Source organism: Cicer arietinum, chromosome 7 (genome assembly GCF_000331145.2).
Source record: "Cicer arietinum cultivar CDC Frontier isolate Library 1 chromosome 7, Cicar.CDCFrontier_v2.0, whole genome shotgun sequence".
Taxonomy (NCBI): domain Eukaryota; kingdom Viridiplantae; phylum Streptophyta; class Magnoliopsida; order Fabales; family Fabaceae; genus Cicer; species Cicer arietinum.
In genome coordinates, this window is record NC_021166.2 from 49,899,124 (window position 1) to 49,914,929 (window position 15,806).

The 15,806-nt window shown below is 28.3% G+C and overlaps 1 protein-coding gene and 1 pseudogene across 1 annotated transcript; both read left to right on the forward strand.

Annotated features, from left to right (window-relative positions):
- Positions 1–391: 391 nt before the first annotated feature.
- Positions 392–1,638, forward strand: LOC101494152 (probable pectinesterase 29). Its single transcript, XM_004516096.1, has 3 exons — positions 392–547; positions 646–858; positions 1,384–1,638. Exons 1-3 carry the CDS (start codon positions 392–394, stop codon positions 1,636–1,638), a joined length of 624 nt encoding a protein of 207 aa, XP_004516153.1.
- Positions 1,639–8,788: 7,150 nt separating this feature from the next.
- Positions 8,789–15,806, forward strand: part of LOC101493825 (uncharacterized) — a 31,889-nt pseudogene continuing 24,871 nt past the window's right edge.

Below are 15,806 nucleotides of genomic sequence, written 5' to 3' on the forward strand. Positions count from 1 at the left end.
TTTGACAAGCGCTGTAAAATCCTTATAACGTGATGCGCAAACGTTATATGACCTACTACAGCGCTTGTTTTACAGCGCTTTACATAAAAAGCGCTGTAATAGGTTCCGTTATTTTTAAAATATAATTACAACAGCGCTTGTGTTTAGAAAGCGCTGTAAAATGGGCGCTGTTAAATGTCATTTCTGGCGTAGTGCTTACATTTCGACTAAACTTTTTGAGAAATCAGAGGACTAACGCAAAATATATGAGAAATAATTTCGATTTTAAAAAAGATACAGTTTTGAAAGAAAAAAATGTATTAAGATTAGTTTAATTAAAAAAGTAATAATTTATAATATTCTTCATCTTGATTTAATTGATTGATACAAATTGCATTATGTATTTTGTACAATGTCTAGAGAGCTAGTCTTAATTCCCACGGAAAAATCATGCATTTATCTTGAAGGAGCTGGTAGAACCTTAACAAGTATAGAATGGAGTACACATATCAATGTTACCTTCCAATCAAAAGCAAATTACACAGTTGCAAAGGGCATTACTTTCACGGTAGATTATTATGTATTTATGTCAAAATAATTTTATTTTATTTGTGGCATAATTATATTACGTAACATTAATTCATTTTTTGTACTATATGTTAATAGAATACATACAACAATCCAGTATTATTAGATGTCAATAACATCACGCAAGCCAAAGCTGCTCGAATAAGTGGAGATAAATGTGCTTTCTTTGATTGTGGTTTTCTAGGGGTGCAAGACACTTTATATGATGATGATGGTCGCCATTATTATCATAATTGTTACATTCAAGGTGGAACTGATTTCATTTATGGGAATGGTCAATCACTCTTTGAGGTAACATTAAAATTAAATTTATTTCATACCTTTGATATGAAGATATGATGAAGATGATAAATATTAATAAATATTATTATGAATTTCTTAATTTTATTTTTTTTAAAATAAAACTAATATAAAAAAAACATACGTAAGATAAATGACTAAAGTATTATTATTAAATAAAATAAATGGTCAAAAATATAATTTTGTTTTCTATAGTTAACATTTCAAATTAAAAATATGTTTAATGTCAAATTTAAATATGGATCGTACAACTATCTTCCCGCCATTGACGTGCTGACTAACATGAATATGTAGAAATGTTGAGTGCAACAAATCCTAATCTATTGACACATATTGATGTTTGACATTTTTAAACATGAAGTTAAACAATATTTAATAAATTCTATTTTATTAAATTATTAACAATGCTAACATGTTAATTTCAGTATTGTGTTTGTTGTCCCTTTCTCTATCAATACTTCATAGGGTAAAACTAATAAATCACAAGTGGTAATTAACGTGTTTGTGAATATGCAGGCAAGTACAATATTTTTTTCAATGGGAAAATATGGTCCCAAAAGAGATGGGGTTATTACAGCACAACAAAGGAATTCACCAAATGATACAAGTGGGTTTGTGTTTAAAAATTGTAACATAAGTGGAACAGGAGGAAAAACTCAACTTGGAAGGGCTCTGAATGCATATGCAAGAGTCATTATAACTGATTCATACCTTTCAGATGTGATTAGACCTGAGGGTTGGAGTTCTGTAACCTTTGTTGGCCATGAGTAAGATACTATTACACGTTTTATTTTAACTCCTTCAATCATCAATTTAATCTTCAAATTATAAAAATGTTGGATGGACATTTTGGTAATTATCAAATAAACAAGTTTCTAAAATAAATTTTTAAATTGAAAACTCTATATTACAAAGACTCTAACACAATTTTACTAACTAAATTTTGTGATTTAGATTTAATTTATGATAGCTTCTTTTCAAAATAAAACATTCGGACATTTCATCCATATATGTTACAATACTTGAAAAAGGAAATTAAAATTTGAAAATAATCTAAAAATTACTTTAGATGAGAAGCTATTTTAAGTAGTTTATTATAATAATTATTTTTGATAGCGGATTATTTAGAATAAATTATTTTAATTTTGGTAAATAAATACAAAACAACTCTACTATTTGAAAAAAATTCTAACTAAAATCTCTTAATTATAAAATGTCAAAGTATTTATTTTTATAATGTGCCATAACAACAAACAACGAATGTGATCAAAATTTGTTTATTTAAGGAATTATTTTACAATTTCATTGGTTTCTTTGGTCTCCGAAGTTTTAGAGACTAAATTAAAATTGTTATTTTTTTTATCTAAATTAAAATTGAAATTGTATGATCAATCAATATTTTAATACATACTTATAAGTTACAATTGACTACCTAATAATTAGTCCAAATGACCATTTAACAATATGTTAAATGCAATTTAATTAATTGCAGAGAAACCCTTACTTTTGTGGAGGAAGGATGTAGAGGGCCTGGAGCAAACAAATCAGAGCGTGTGAAATGGATGAAGCACCTAAGTGGACCTCAACTTCAACAATTCTTAAATATCTCTTTTATTGACCAAGAAGGATGGATGGCCAAATTGCCAATTAAAATATATGAAGAAAAAATTTTTACTCTTTGAAATTATGTAAATTGCCAATTAAGTACCTTGGACAGAGAGAGCATTCTGTCACTTTAAAATTTATTGAACAAAATATAATATAAAGCAAACGATGTAGTACATCCAAATATTTATGCTAATTTCAATTTTTTTTTTTTAATTGACATAATAAACAATAAACATTTTTATTTTTATTTATAAATGAAATAATAAATAAATTTATATTAATTTAAATCTAAAATATGATATTCAATATAATAATTTTAATATTTTGCTAGTTGAGTTATGTTTTATGATAATAAACAATAATTATAATAAAGTAAACAGCGATTGATGTTGTACCAATTTGGCGTTGCTTCTCATATCGAGTTATGAGGAAGAATTTGTCCCCAACATGGCTAAATGAATCATTTAACCCTATAACGAAGGTCAAAACAATTTGATCTTTTATTTAATCTCTTAATTTCATTTTTTACTTCACAAATTTTTCTTTTTGATTTGGTCCTTTATTTAATTTTAAGTAAATTATATATTTTGAAAAATTAACAATCTTATCCTTTTTTTACAAAAAAAATCATCAAAACTTTCAAACAAAACTCATAAAATTAATTATCATCTTCAATATAATACAAGTTTCATCAAATTTATAATTCAAATCTTCAAATAAACTCATATTTTTATTCTTTATATTTTTGAATTTTTATAATAAAATTAAATAAAGTACCAAATCGAAAAAATAAATAAATAAAAGACCGAAGTATTATCTGAAATTAAGTTAAAATACCGCAAGAGTAATTGTATCTTAAATTTTTTTACATTCGCGATTAAATTCAATTTCAATATCTGATGGCCAATATTTCATTTGACTTTATCTTTCATTTTTTCAAAAATTCATGAGCATGTGTGTGACATGATTTTTTATTCTGACTAAGAATTTTAGTAGATCATGATGGATTATTTATATTTTTACAAAATATATATTATTGTGAAATTATTTAAATTTATTCAGAAAAGAGAAGGAAAAAATCCTAAAATATAATGTGAGATTTGACTTTATTTTAGTGATTTTAAAATAGGGAACGATGTTAATTGTTATGCATTAAAATAATTCTCTTCACAAATTTCATTATGTGAGCTCGCATTATCTTATATTATTTTTAGGTTAAATATCACATGTAGTCCCTTAACTTAATTTCAGTTAAGGTTTTAGTCATTTATCTTCTTTTTTTTCCCAATTTGATCATTTATTTAAATTTTAAGTGATAATTTGATCCTTTATGTTTTAAAATGTGAACAATGTTATCCTTATTTTTTGCAAAAATTGACAAAATTCATCAAAAATTTCAAACAAAACCCATAAAAGTAATTATTATCCTCAATATAATGCAATTTCATCAAATTCACAACTTAAATCTTTAAATAAATTCATATTTTCATCTCTAACAACATCAAATAAAGAATGACAAATATGAGTTTATTTGAATATTTGAGTTACGAATTTGATGAAATTTATTTTATATTAGAGAATATAATTAATTTTATGGATTTTGTTCGAAAATTTTGATGAATTTTTGTAAAAAAAAAATAGATAACATTGTTGACATTTTAAAACATAAAATATCAAATTGTCACTTAAAATTTAAATAAAGGTCTAAATCGAAAGAAAAAAAAAAGATAAATAACTAAAATGTTAACTAAAGTTAAGTTAAGGGACCACAAGTGGTATTTAGCCTTATTTTTAAAATATGTATGTAGAAAAAAGTTGTGCTTGGCCTTATTTTATTTGTATTCCCAGTTGTTTGTTAGAATTAATTTTCTCACGAACTTTTTTTGTCTGTGAAAGATTTATTTTAGTGCTATTATATATATATATATATATATATATATATATATATAAATATAATTACTAGTGCTATTATATTTATATATATATATATATATATATATATATAAATATAATTACAAGTAGAGTAAAAATAGGTCAGATCGATTGACAGGAGTCTATGACTTAATCTATGATAGGCTCAGACTAGGTCAGGTCAGACTTTTTTTTATATAAGTTAAGTCAATAATTTTTTTTGAAAGCTTTTTAACTAAAAAGTCATGTTAAGACCACTAAAAAAATCTTTTAGACATATTAGACTAGCCTACTTAATTACATATAAATACATTTTTTGAACTTAATACTATAATATTAAGTTTTGCGTTTTTGTTAAATTATAAATTTTCTAACATTTTCTATAATTTTAAAATATTGATTTACATAAATAAATATTTGACATATTTAAAGGTATTATTGTAAAATAGAATTAAAATATGATGTAGTATAATGTTAAATACTTTAAAATATTGTATTAGATATTAAAATAGAATGTTAATTTGTCCGTTTGTTTAGAAAAACCTAGTGGTTAGGATGGTGTTGAATTTCATAAAATAATTGTGAATTAGGCCGGTCTTGTCATGCTTTGTAAAATGTCATATCATACCATAATAATGAACTTTTGACAACTAATTATAGATCATACTCGCGTCTATCATTTTTTTTAGACCAGACTTAGATCTTGCAAAACATTCGACCTAACTTATTTTTATTTATTTTTGTTGAGTGAGAGTAATAATAAAATAATGGTGAAGGAAACCATTCAATAATTCTAGTGCATAAAAGAAATCATGAAAAAATAAGTAGTGAAGACAAGAGAATTGATGAGCTTGATTGCATTTGATTTTTTAAAGGCTATTAATAAGGAGTGTAACACCCCAAATTTTATAATAAATTATTTTATTAATTAAATAGGAGTTTAAATAATTAATTTAATGTTAAAATTATCATATAATATATGTTGATAAATTTTGGGATAATTTTCATCATATGGATACTTCCTACGATGTGCTAGTTTTATAAATATTATATTAAATGAGCGATATAAATAATAAATATTATATTTTATTATTTGAAATATTTTTAAAAAAATAATAGTATTTTAGGATAATATTTTAAAGAAAAATATTTTATGCGATTTTACGTGTATATACACGTACCCAATTAATGTACTATTTTTCTGTGCGCTTGACTGAGTTAAGTATGCACGTAGTTATATTTTAATTATTTATAACTATTTTCTATTTTTAGTTATTTATTTTATAAATAATCATCTTGACATAGTAGTAATATTGTATTTAATCTTGATTTTTATATACTTGTTATTACACTATGATTTTATATTTATATATTTTGAATTAGTAATTAATATAAAGTGCTGATGTTATATTTATTTATTTTATAATTTCAAATATTTTCTAACGTATAATTATAGTGATTAATATTTGGAAAAATAAGTATAATTATAGTGATTAATTTGAATATGAGAGTTTTGGTTATTAATGTATTTAAAAGATTAATTATTTTATTTTATAAATTATTAATTTTGAGATATTAATAATGTTTTACTAATGAAATTGTGTTTAAAAATAAAATAAAAAATAAAAAAAATTAGTAATAGTAAAACCTAAAAGGAGGCTAATGGGCTTGACCCATGTGTGTAAATGATTTAAATTGTTAATAAAATAAAATAAAAGAATAAGGAAGGAATCTTACGGTCAGCACCTGTAAAACCAAGAGAAACCAACAACAAGCCCCATCGTTTGGCACATGTGGTGGATAACTGTCCCATAAAACTTTCTCCATTTTCTTCCAAATTTGAGTATTTTGTTAGTCAATTAAACACAATTTTCCAGATTTTTAACAACCCCAATTACTCTCTAAAATACCTGACTTCTCCGTTTGTAGAAATCTTTATTTTGCACCGTTTTTCCTCACCGTAAGTCCAATTTTGAGTGAAACCAATGCCAAAACACTGTGTGAAAAGTAGTTATATTATTCTCTAATTGGTTTTCTCATTTATGGTAATTTTCCTTGACCGATTTTCGAATTTAGTTTTTTAGAATATCTTCTCATAATTTATTTTTGAGGTTTACACATAAACTGTCGAGTTAGATCGATTGAAGGACAAAGAGTCAAAGAACAAAGATTGTTTTGTCTTGGAATCGTATTCGCGTGTGAAAGCGTCGAAATAAGGTAAGGGGTGAGAGAGCGTTTGAATTCATGAGTATAATATATTGTGAGATGAACGGGAAAACCGTATTTCCCAAGGATTCATCCGGGGCTCGCTACGTACGGCAGTAGCCCTTTAAGTGATAAATTAATTAATATGCAAAATGAAAATTGTGAGATTAAAATATGGAATAGAAATACTTATAAGGTGTTGATTGATTCGTTAAATGTGTGGTGTTTAATATTATTGTGATATTTGATTTAATTTTGTTAAATGTGTGGCATTTGATATTATTGTGATATTTGATTTATTATCGTTAAATTTGTGATATTTGATATTATTGTGATATTGGATGTCGAATGAATTTTATGTATACGTTTGATTACACATGTTTAGGTGATGTGATAATAAAAGGTGGATGCATTTTGATAAGTTTTATGTGATTATGATGATATACAATTAATAATAATGATGTTATAAATTTGTGATAAGTCGATGTGATGATGTATGATTGATGAGATTGATGTTATAAGATTGTGATGAGTATATGTGATGATGTGTGATTAATGATAGTGATGTTATAAATTGTGATGAGAATATTGTGATTTCAATTTGTGTTTGAGATGAAGGTCTTAATGGAGGACCATAGACCAACAAGGGGAGAAAATAAATATTGAGAATTTGTGAAGTGGAGATTATTTTGTCATCATATAGGTAGGGCCTGACAAGCCTAGTGACTCCGGGGAATTACAACTGAAAGAGCCTGATCGTGGCGGTCTGCTATCGAGCCTTAAGGAAAAATTGTTAGACCTTGGAGGTATTCAGGTGGGGAATTCTTAGGTGACTTGGAGGTCGCACTCCAAATGTCGGGAGCTACCATGCAACACACGTTTACCTCGACTATCGCGTATATGTGTATATGGTTGAGTTGAGGGGATCTATGAGGACAGAGCCAATTTGAATTATCCGTCCACCGAGATGGTGGCATAGTATCAAGCCTCCTAACCAAGTACTTCAGAGTTAGAATGATACCACATTGTGAAGTAGAGTTTAAGTTCATGTATAACATTGCATTTTCTTGTGATTGTTTTATTGTGATTGATGTGTTTCAAAAGAAATAATAATTACTCTTAGATGATTTAATTCATATTATAATGAGATGATTATTTTACTTGAGTGACTTTGATGTTATAATATGGTACTATTTACTTAAATATTTTGATACATTGTAATGTGATTATGATACGGTATATTATGATTGTTTGTGTTTGTGTTCTTCATACTTATATTATACTATCAACATGATTTCGAAACTCAACTCCTTCGTTGTTTGTGTTTAACTGACTTGGCCCTACGTTTGTGAAATCGCAGTTGTTACAGATTAATGAGTCTTGAAGTTCAAGTTTGGGAGAAACCTCGCTCTGATAGGTGATACTGGGAATGAGAGTCATAAGTTGTATTTTATTTATTTAATTAGAAACAACTATTTGTATGAAGACCTTATTGTTTTATAAGAGGAAATTTTTTAAGTATTCCCTTTGAATTTTGAGAATTTCGATATCCTAAATTTGTTATAAAAGTTTTATTTTTTTGAAAATATATTTTCTTTATCCGCTGCAAATTTATTAAAATTCTTGTAATAATAAATATACATTATTTTGGGGTTTAGGGTGTCACAAGGAGGATTGAAAACAACATAGCAACCCAATCGCCATTGGCATTCTCAAAACCACTCACTTATATTTGGGAAGAGAAAAAAAAAAAAAAAAAAAAAAGGCTTAATTGCACTTTTGGTCCCCCTATTATAGGTGAAAATTGAAAGTAGTCCCCCCATTTTGTTTCTCCCCAGTTTTAGTCCCCCAAACAGAATTTGAGTCCAAATCATGATGAGTTGTCATTTTTTTAATGATGTGTCAATAAAAAGCTGACGTGGCAGACGCATACGTGGAATAAACTTATTATTATATTATTTCTGATTAAAAAATATAATTTATATTTTTAAAAATCATTATTATAATTGTTAAAAATCATTATTACAAATAAAATTTATTTGTTAAAATTAAATTAAAAGAAAAAATACCTAAAATCAAAAATCCTAAACAAATCAAAATCAAAAGGATTCAGTCATGAACCCTAAAATCATGAACCCTAAAATCATTCTGAATCCTTTTGGATTTTATGAAATTTTATGAGCCACACATATATGAAATGAGGAAGAGAGCTGAGCTTAAGGCTGCTGTTTCTGACCTGGAGAGGCCTTGGGAGGTGGTGGAGAAACCCCCCAAACTGTTCTCTGTCAGGGCCGATGAGCAGCTCAAGGTTTTGGCTGATAGGTTTCAGAAGCCTGGTGGTTTTGATTGTGGTGGAATGATATGAAGGAAATGAGGAGACTGAGGATCATGATTTTAGGGTTCATTCTGAACTTTCATATATTGACAGCTCCTATCTCAGAATCAGAGCAGACTGAGAATTTGGAGTTAAAAATTCCTCAGTTTCATTTGGGACCAGGTGAAGGGACTGAATTCTATGAAGGAAATGAGGAGACTGAGGATCATGATTTTAGGGTTCATTCTGAACTTTCATATATTGACAGCTCCTATCTCAGAATCAGAGCAGACTGAGGAGAATTTGCAGTTAAAAATTCCTCAGTTTCATTTGGGACCAGGTGAAGGGACTGAATTCTATGAAGGAAATGAGGAGACTGAGGATCATGATTTTAGGGTTCAGAATGATTTTAGGGTTCATGAGTGAATCCTTTTGATTTTGATTTGTTTAGGATTTTTGATTTTAGGTGTTTTTTCTTTTAATTTAATTTTAACAAATAAATTTTATTTGTAATAATGATTTTTAACAATTATAATAATGATTTTTAAAAATATAAATTATATTTTTTAATCAGAAATAATATAATAATAAATTTATTCCATGTATGCGTCTGCCACGTCAGCTTTTTATTGACACGTCATTAAAAAAATGACAACTCATCATGATTTGGACTCAAATTATGTTTGGGGGACTAAAACTGGGGAGAAACAAAATAGGGGGACTACTTTTAATTTTCACCTATAATAAGGGGACCAAAAGTGCAATTAAGCCAAAAAAAAAAAAAGGACATAACTTTGAAGGGAAAAAAAAGGGTAGAAACAAGAGAAAGGATCAAAGCAATTATAAATCATTACATAATCCATTACAAGTAAGATTTATAAGCCTTTTCTAGTTCATGATTTATAAGCCTTTTGAAAAATATCTAACTTGGGTATTGGACATGAAACTCCAAGTTGTAATATTAAGTTGTTCAAGTGGGACATTTATAAAGAGGACAAATCGTCTTTGTGAATGTATTGAAAATTTTAGACTTTGTGCATCTGATGAAATTGTAATTGAGATTTTTTTTATAAGCAAATGGAATTAACTGGAAATACAAGGGTACTCCATCACATTTCAAATAAATCAAATTAAGCATAAATATATAGCCTTTGCATACACACAAGCGGACTTTGATCCAAAGCTATGAAATCGAATTAATATCCTCCACAAGCAAGTTTGTGAGGGGAATTTTCAAAATATATTTAGAATTCTCTAATAGCTATATTAATGTAGCAAAATTAAATAACTTAATGTATCACTTGGTCAAGTGGTTGCAATGTTTGAGTTTAATTCAAACCAATGCATATATGTTAAGTTACCAAAGGTTACAATCTTTCTAAAGGGTTGTTTTCTTTCACCAATTGGTATGAGTACCTCTATAAATAGAGATACTTTAGAGGCATAAAGTACAAGAAAAAAATTCATGTTACATGAGTCAAAATTCTGTCAAAAATATTTCTAAGTCATTTCTTCTTTTCTCAAGTTCACCAGAGTAAATGAAAAAACTTTATTATGTAAACTATCATGGATCGATAGGTTTGATGTGAATCTGCAATTCATTTCAAGGATTCCAAAGTATCCTGAAGGGGATTCGCCAGTTAACCCGTTGGCATCAAATATATATAGATTGGTGGGGACGAATCGAATCTAAAGCTTAGTGTGATACACACGCTTTGAAATTTATTTGTGCAACATTCATCATCATCAATTTCATATTCTTCTTGTTCAAGATTTGTATCGTACGCCTAACAAAAGATCCAACAATCTTTAGGTTCAATTTTGGTTTGAATTTATTTTTAAACAATGGCTGCCTCTTTAAAGAAGATGAACAATAACATATTTATGACTACGGACTAAGGTGAAAGATACACAATTATATACACGTGTTTCAAATATATGCAAACATGATATAAAGTTTGAATGTTCATTTTATGTGATTATGATAGTTTACGAAATTTGCATTTAAATTTATTTTGATGCATGATTGTTAGTTTAAGTTTTCATATAACATGGTTAACTTTAATACTATAATTTTTCACCATTAGCATGATTTGAAAAATGGTAATAGTTATTTTAGAAGATCCAAACTTTTTTCTTTTTGAATCAAACGTGTTAGAAAGTATATGTTTGGAAGAGTTGTGTACAGATGAAGAGTTGGAAGAGTTGTGTTAGAAAGTATACGTTTGGAAGAGTTTGGAAGAGTTGTGTTAGAAAGTATACGTTTGGAAAAGTATACGTGTTAGAAAATAAATATATATAAGTGAAGAGTTGTGTTGTTTCATGATGAATTATGGTTGTATCGTTGTCAATGAAAGTCTTGTTTTCTTTATTTGGGTAGAATGTTTATCTTTTTTCATATCAAATATATATTTGTTTACGTTAATTTACCATGTGGTTAGATTGATATGCATATATAATAGGTTTTCCTTTTCAGATGCATATATAATAATATGGAGATAGGATGTGGAAATTTAATAATATGAAATTAGAAATAATATATTTTGATGAAATTTTTATTTACCTATGATTGATGTTATTAGACTAAGAACAAGAATTTATGATTGGCGAGTGAAAGAAAGTTTATTTATAATTTTGGTCTCTTAAATCTTGACAAGTATGAATATGTATGGTTTAAGATGCATAGGTATGAGTTAATTCATTTAAATTAGTATAAATAAATTCTCATAAATATGAAGTGTATGTCTCAATGATAGTGGCACTTCATGTGAGAAGTTATTAAATCTAAAATTGATTAACTCATATTATATGTGCATGATAGTTTAAAAGCATTTGTCAACTTCTTGCCTATTTTGATATTAAAAATGATTTAGATATATATTTAAAAATTATTATAAGTTGACAAATATTTATGGAAGAAACTGATAGAAAATCTTAATGATTTTATTTATTGTTTATTTTTTATTGGGATACTTATTTGGATTTATCATAGAACATATTTAAATATGAAACTTGAATTAACAAGTAGAATTCATGATGCATATATTACATGTTTGGACCCACCTTATGATATTTAATTATGAGAGATTTTTATGATCATGCTTTGTTAACTTGTGACAATATATATTTAATGCATTCAATGTATTATATCTTGTACTTGGATATATTGAAAAGAGAATTAGAATTTTAAATTGAGATACTTATTAAATATAGTAAAAGGTAGAATGACAAAAATATTTGTGTATGTGATAATTGAGATGCTTATTAATTGTATGTTATACAATGTGAAGAGACTAAATAGAAAAAGGGTTATGGTTTGGTAATAGTTGGTTAACACTATCAGGAATATAAAAGGTAATCGGATGCTTGATGTAAGTCATGACTTGCACCAGACCTAATATAGCACTAGTTGTTAGAAGGTTAAGTCGGTATGCAAGCAATCCACGTAAATAAACATTGACATGCTATTAATAAGGTATTACAATATTTGAAAAGAACAATTAACTGTAGTTTAATCTATAGTGGATATCCTTCAGTTTTTGAAGGATATACAGTTGTTAGTTGGGTAAATTATGTTGACGATCATGTTTCTAAAAGTGGATGGATCTTCAACCATGGTGGATGTGCAATTTCTTGGGGTTCATAGAAACAAACTTGCATTGTCGACACCACCATGGTTGCACAATTTATTGTTCTAGCTGCAGGTAGTAAAGAGGCTAAATGACTAAGAAATTTGTTGTATGAGATACCAATTTGACCAAAGTCAATGGCATCAGTATCCATACATTTTGATAGTCAATTCACACTATCAAAAGCGTATAGCCAAGTATATAATAGAAGATCAATACATATTGGTTTAAGACATAGCTATGTAAAGGATTTAATGGAGTGATATCCATAGTCTTTGTAAGAACTGAAAAGAATCTTGCAGATCCTTTGATGAAAGGTCTGACAAAGGACATGGTATTGAAGACATCATTAGGGATATGATACAAGCTTATATCTAAATAATCACCAATGGTGGAAAAGATCAACCCACACTTGAGTAGCATCAAGTCTTGAGTTCAATGATGAAAGTACACTATTAGAGTGATTAAAGTACATGGCAATAGATACATCCCAAAGGATAAAAGTACTTGGACCATAAAATAAAAATAGTCGGATGAGGTCTCCTCTTAATGGACATATAACATATATTTGTTGGAATGTATACTTATGGGTGCATTTCTAATATAGTCTTGAGTTCAATCATGAAAGTACACTATTAGAGTGATTGAAGTACATGGCAATAGATACATCCCAAAGGATAAAAGTAATTGGACCATAAAATAAAAATGGTAGGATGAGGTCTCCTCTTAATGGACATATAACATATACTTGTTGGAATGTATGCTTATGGGTGCATTTCTAATATAGTCCACCTATATGAGAATGAAGTGGGCCGCTTCATAAGGTTCAAGAGCTTGACTCTTAAGTTCTCACGAAAAGGATATGAGACATAGGGTCTTTTCAAATGTGTCATTTAGATAATTCGAGTAATGGTATCGAGATTTCATGTGTGAGTGATGCACACTTGTTCTAATGATTGGTTGGTTCAAAGCTTGTCTACCAGTCTACTCGGGGATGAGTGAAAAATAATTTACTAAGTAATGGTTCAAATCGTTAGATACATTTATCTGAAACCATGAGATTTCCGGAATAATGGAATAATATATATTTTGAAAATGGTGGGGGATTGTGAGGGGAATTTCCAAAATATATTTAGAATTCTGTAATAGCTATATTAATGTAGCAATATTAAATAATTTAATGCATCATTTGGTCAAATGGTTCCAATGTTAGGGTTTAATTCAAACCAATGAATCTGTTAAGTTACCAAAGAGTTGTTTACTTTCACCAATTGGTATGAGTTCAAGAATTGTTTTCTTTCACCAATGGGTATGAGTATCTCTATAAATAGAGATACTTTAGAGGCAAAAAGTAGAAGAAAAAAATTTTTGTTTCACGAGTAAAGATTTTGTCAAAAATATTTTTGAATCATTTCTTCTTTTCTTTAATGCACGAGAGTAAACGAAGGAACTTTATTATGTAAAATATCATTGATCGATAGGCTTGATGTGAATGTGCAATTCACTACAAGTATTCAAAAGTATCATGAAGGGAATTCACCGATTAACCCGTTTGCATCCAATATATATATAGATTGGTGGAGCGAATCGAACATAAAACTTAGTGTGATGCACACACTTTGAAATTTATTTGTGCACCATTCATCATTATCAATTTCATATTCTTCTTGTTCAAGATTTTCACCATACCTCCAACAAATGATCCAACAAAGTTGACATTGAATATCATACCTTTGAACAAAATTTTATTCCTACAATTTTAGAACATCATCCCTACTTGTTAATGGTGTCAGATGTAGCTATACAAAAACCAACTCCCATAGATCTTGAGTTTTTGGACAAATATGGGAAGAAGATTCTACCCAACCAAAACAAAAGAACACAACAAAGGGGGCATGTTGATAGCGTTTCAACAAGTGTACTGAATCGTTGCAAGTAATAATAAAACGGTAGTACCGAGTGTCGAACTCAAGGATTGCGTTTTACTATTGAATTATATTTAGTTACTAAAATTGAATAAAAAGTTCCCAAGTTGATTGGAATAATATTTAAAATTGACAGCAGTAGTAAAATTGATCCTTTATAAATTGAGAAAAATATCAGGGATGAGTTTCACTTCGAATCCAACCTTGGTGTCTAATTTGATCCTAGTTATTGAATTCCTTTATTGAATTATTACCAAATTCTCTTTATTATTTTTGCCCTAATGTCTTAGTGACATAACCTTTAATTCCAAAGTAACCCCTAATTCCTTAGTAGATTTAAGATTAGAATTAAGCATTACCGTATAGAAATTCTCTTATAAATTATTGATTTGCAACTAATTTAATTGGTTTCATGACTTGCACCTATGTCTAGACTACAAGTTCATGAATTTCTCATCTCAAGCATTCGTAAAGTCCACTTCCGTTTCAAAATACAAATCGTAGAACATTTTAATGTTGATCAAGCAATAAAAAGCATTAAGCACAGAGATGAGAAAAATAATTCAATAAACTCATTCATATAACTAGAAATCAAATCATAAAAATAAGGGTTTCATCTTGTTACACTCATCCCTAACAAATAGGTTTAGTTACTCATGACAGAAATAAAAGAGATAGAGATTAGAGAAGAATTACAAGAAGGATTCATGAATGATTCTTGATAAAACTGCTCCAATGATGTTAGAAACGACCGTCTTTGAGTTTCTATGCTAGGGCACAAGTCTCCCAACTTCCCAAGAGTCCAAAAGATCCCTAAAACAGTAAAAATCTGCGTTTTATGGTTGCTGGTGCGCGTCGCGCCCCCCAGGCGCGGAAAACGCGCTCTAAGCGCGTTTGTGCAGTAGCAACTGCTGGAAAAAGCGCTTCAGGTGCGCTTGGGCGCGCTCCAAGCGCTCAGCATCTGCTGTCCAGTGTATATTACATTTTTCTCCTTTTTCGAGTATGAATTGGGTTCTGGTGTCTTCATGAAAGGTATAGCTATGGATCGTAGCTTTCATTTGCACTTGGTTGGACTCCAATTGGACATCTACAACTCCATATATGGCTGAAATACTCTACATATATCATGTTGATTTCTCACCAAAATTCAACACTGCACCAAAACACAACGCAATGTAAGATTACGAAAAATTCCTACTTAATCATTGAAATAAAACACAAAACATTTCATTAACTCAAAGAACAAAAATCAACAAAATATATCAAATAAATCCTTAATTTAACTAATGATTGAGGATAAATAAGACTAAAATAGTGGGAAAATCTACATATGATGAAGAGTCATCA

What these genes read in the sequence shown, in the direction of transcription:
- LOC101494152 (XM_004516096.1), top strand. Translation starts at nt 392, where the DNA reads ATGTCTAGAGAGCTAGTCTTAATTCCCACGGAAAAATCATGCATTTAT. An exon ending in CAAAGGGCATTACTTTCACG is followed by an intron (nt 548 to 645) that starts GTAGATTATTAT and finishes ATATGTTAATAG; the next exon opens with AATACATACAACAATCCAGT. An exon ending in ATGGTCAATCACTCTTTGAG is followed by an intron (nt 859 to 1,383) that starts GTAACATTAAAA and finishes GTGAATATGCAG; the next exon opens with GCAAGTACAATATTTTTTTC.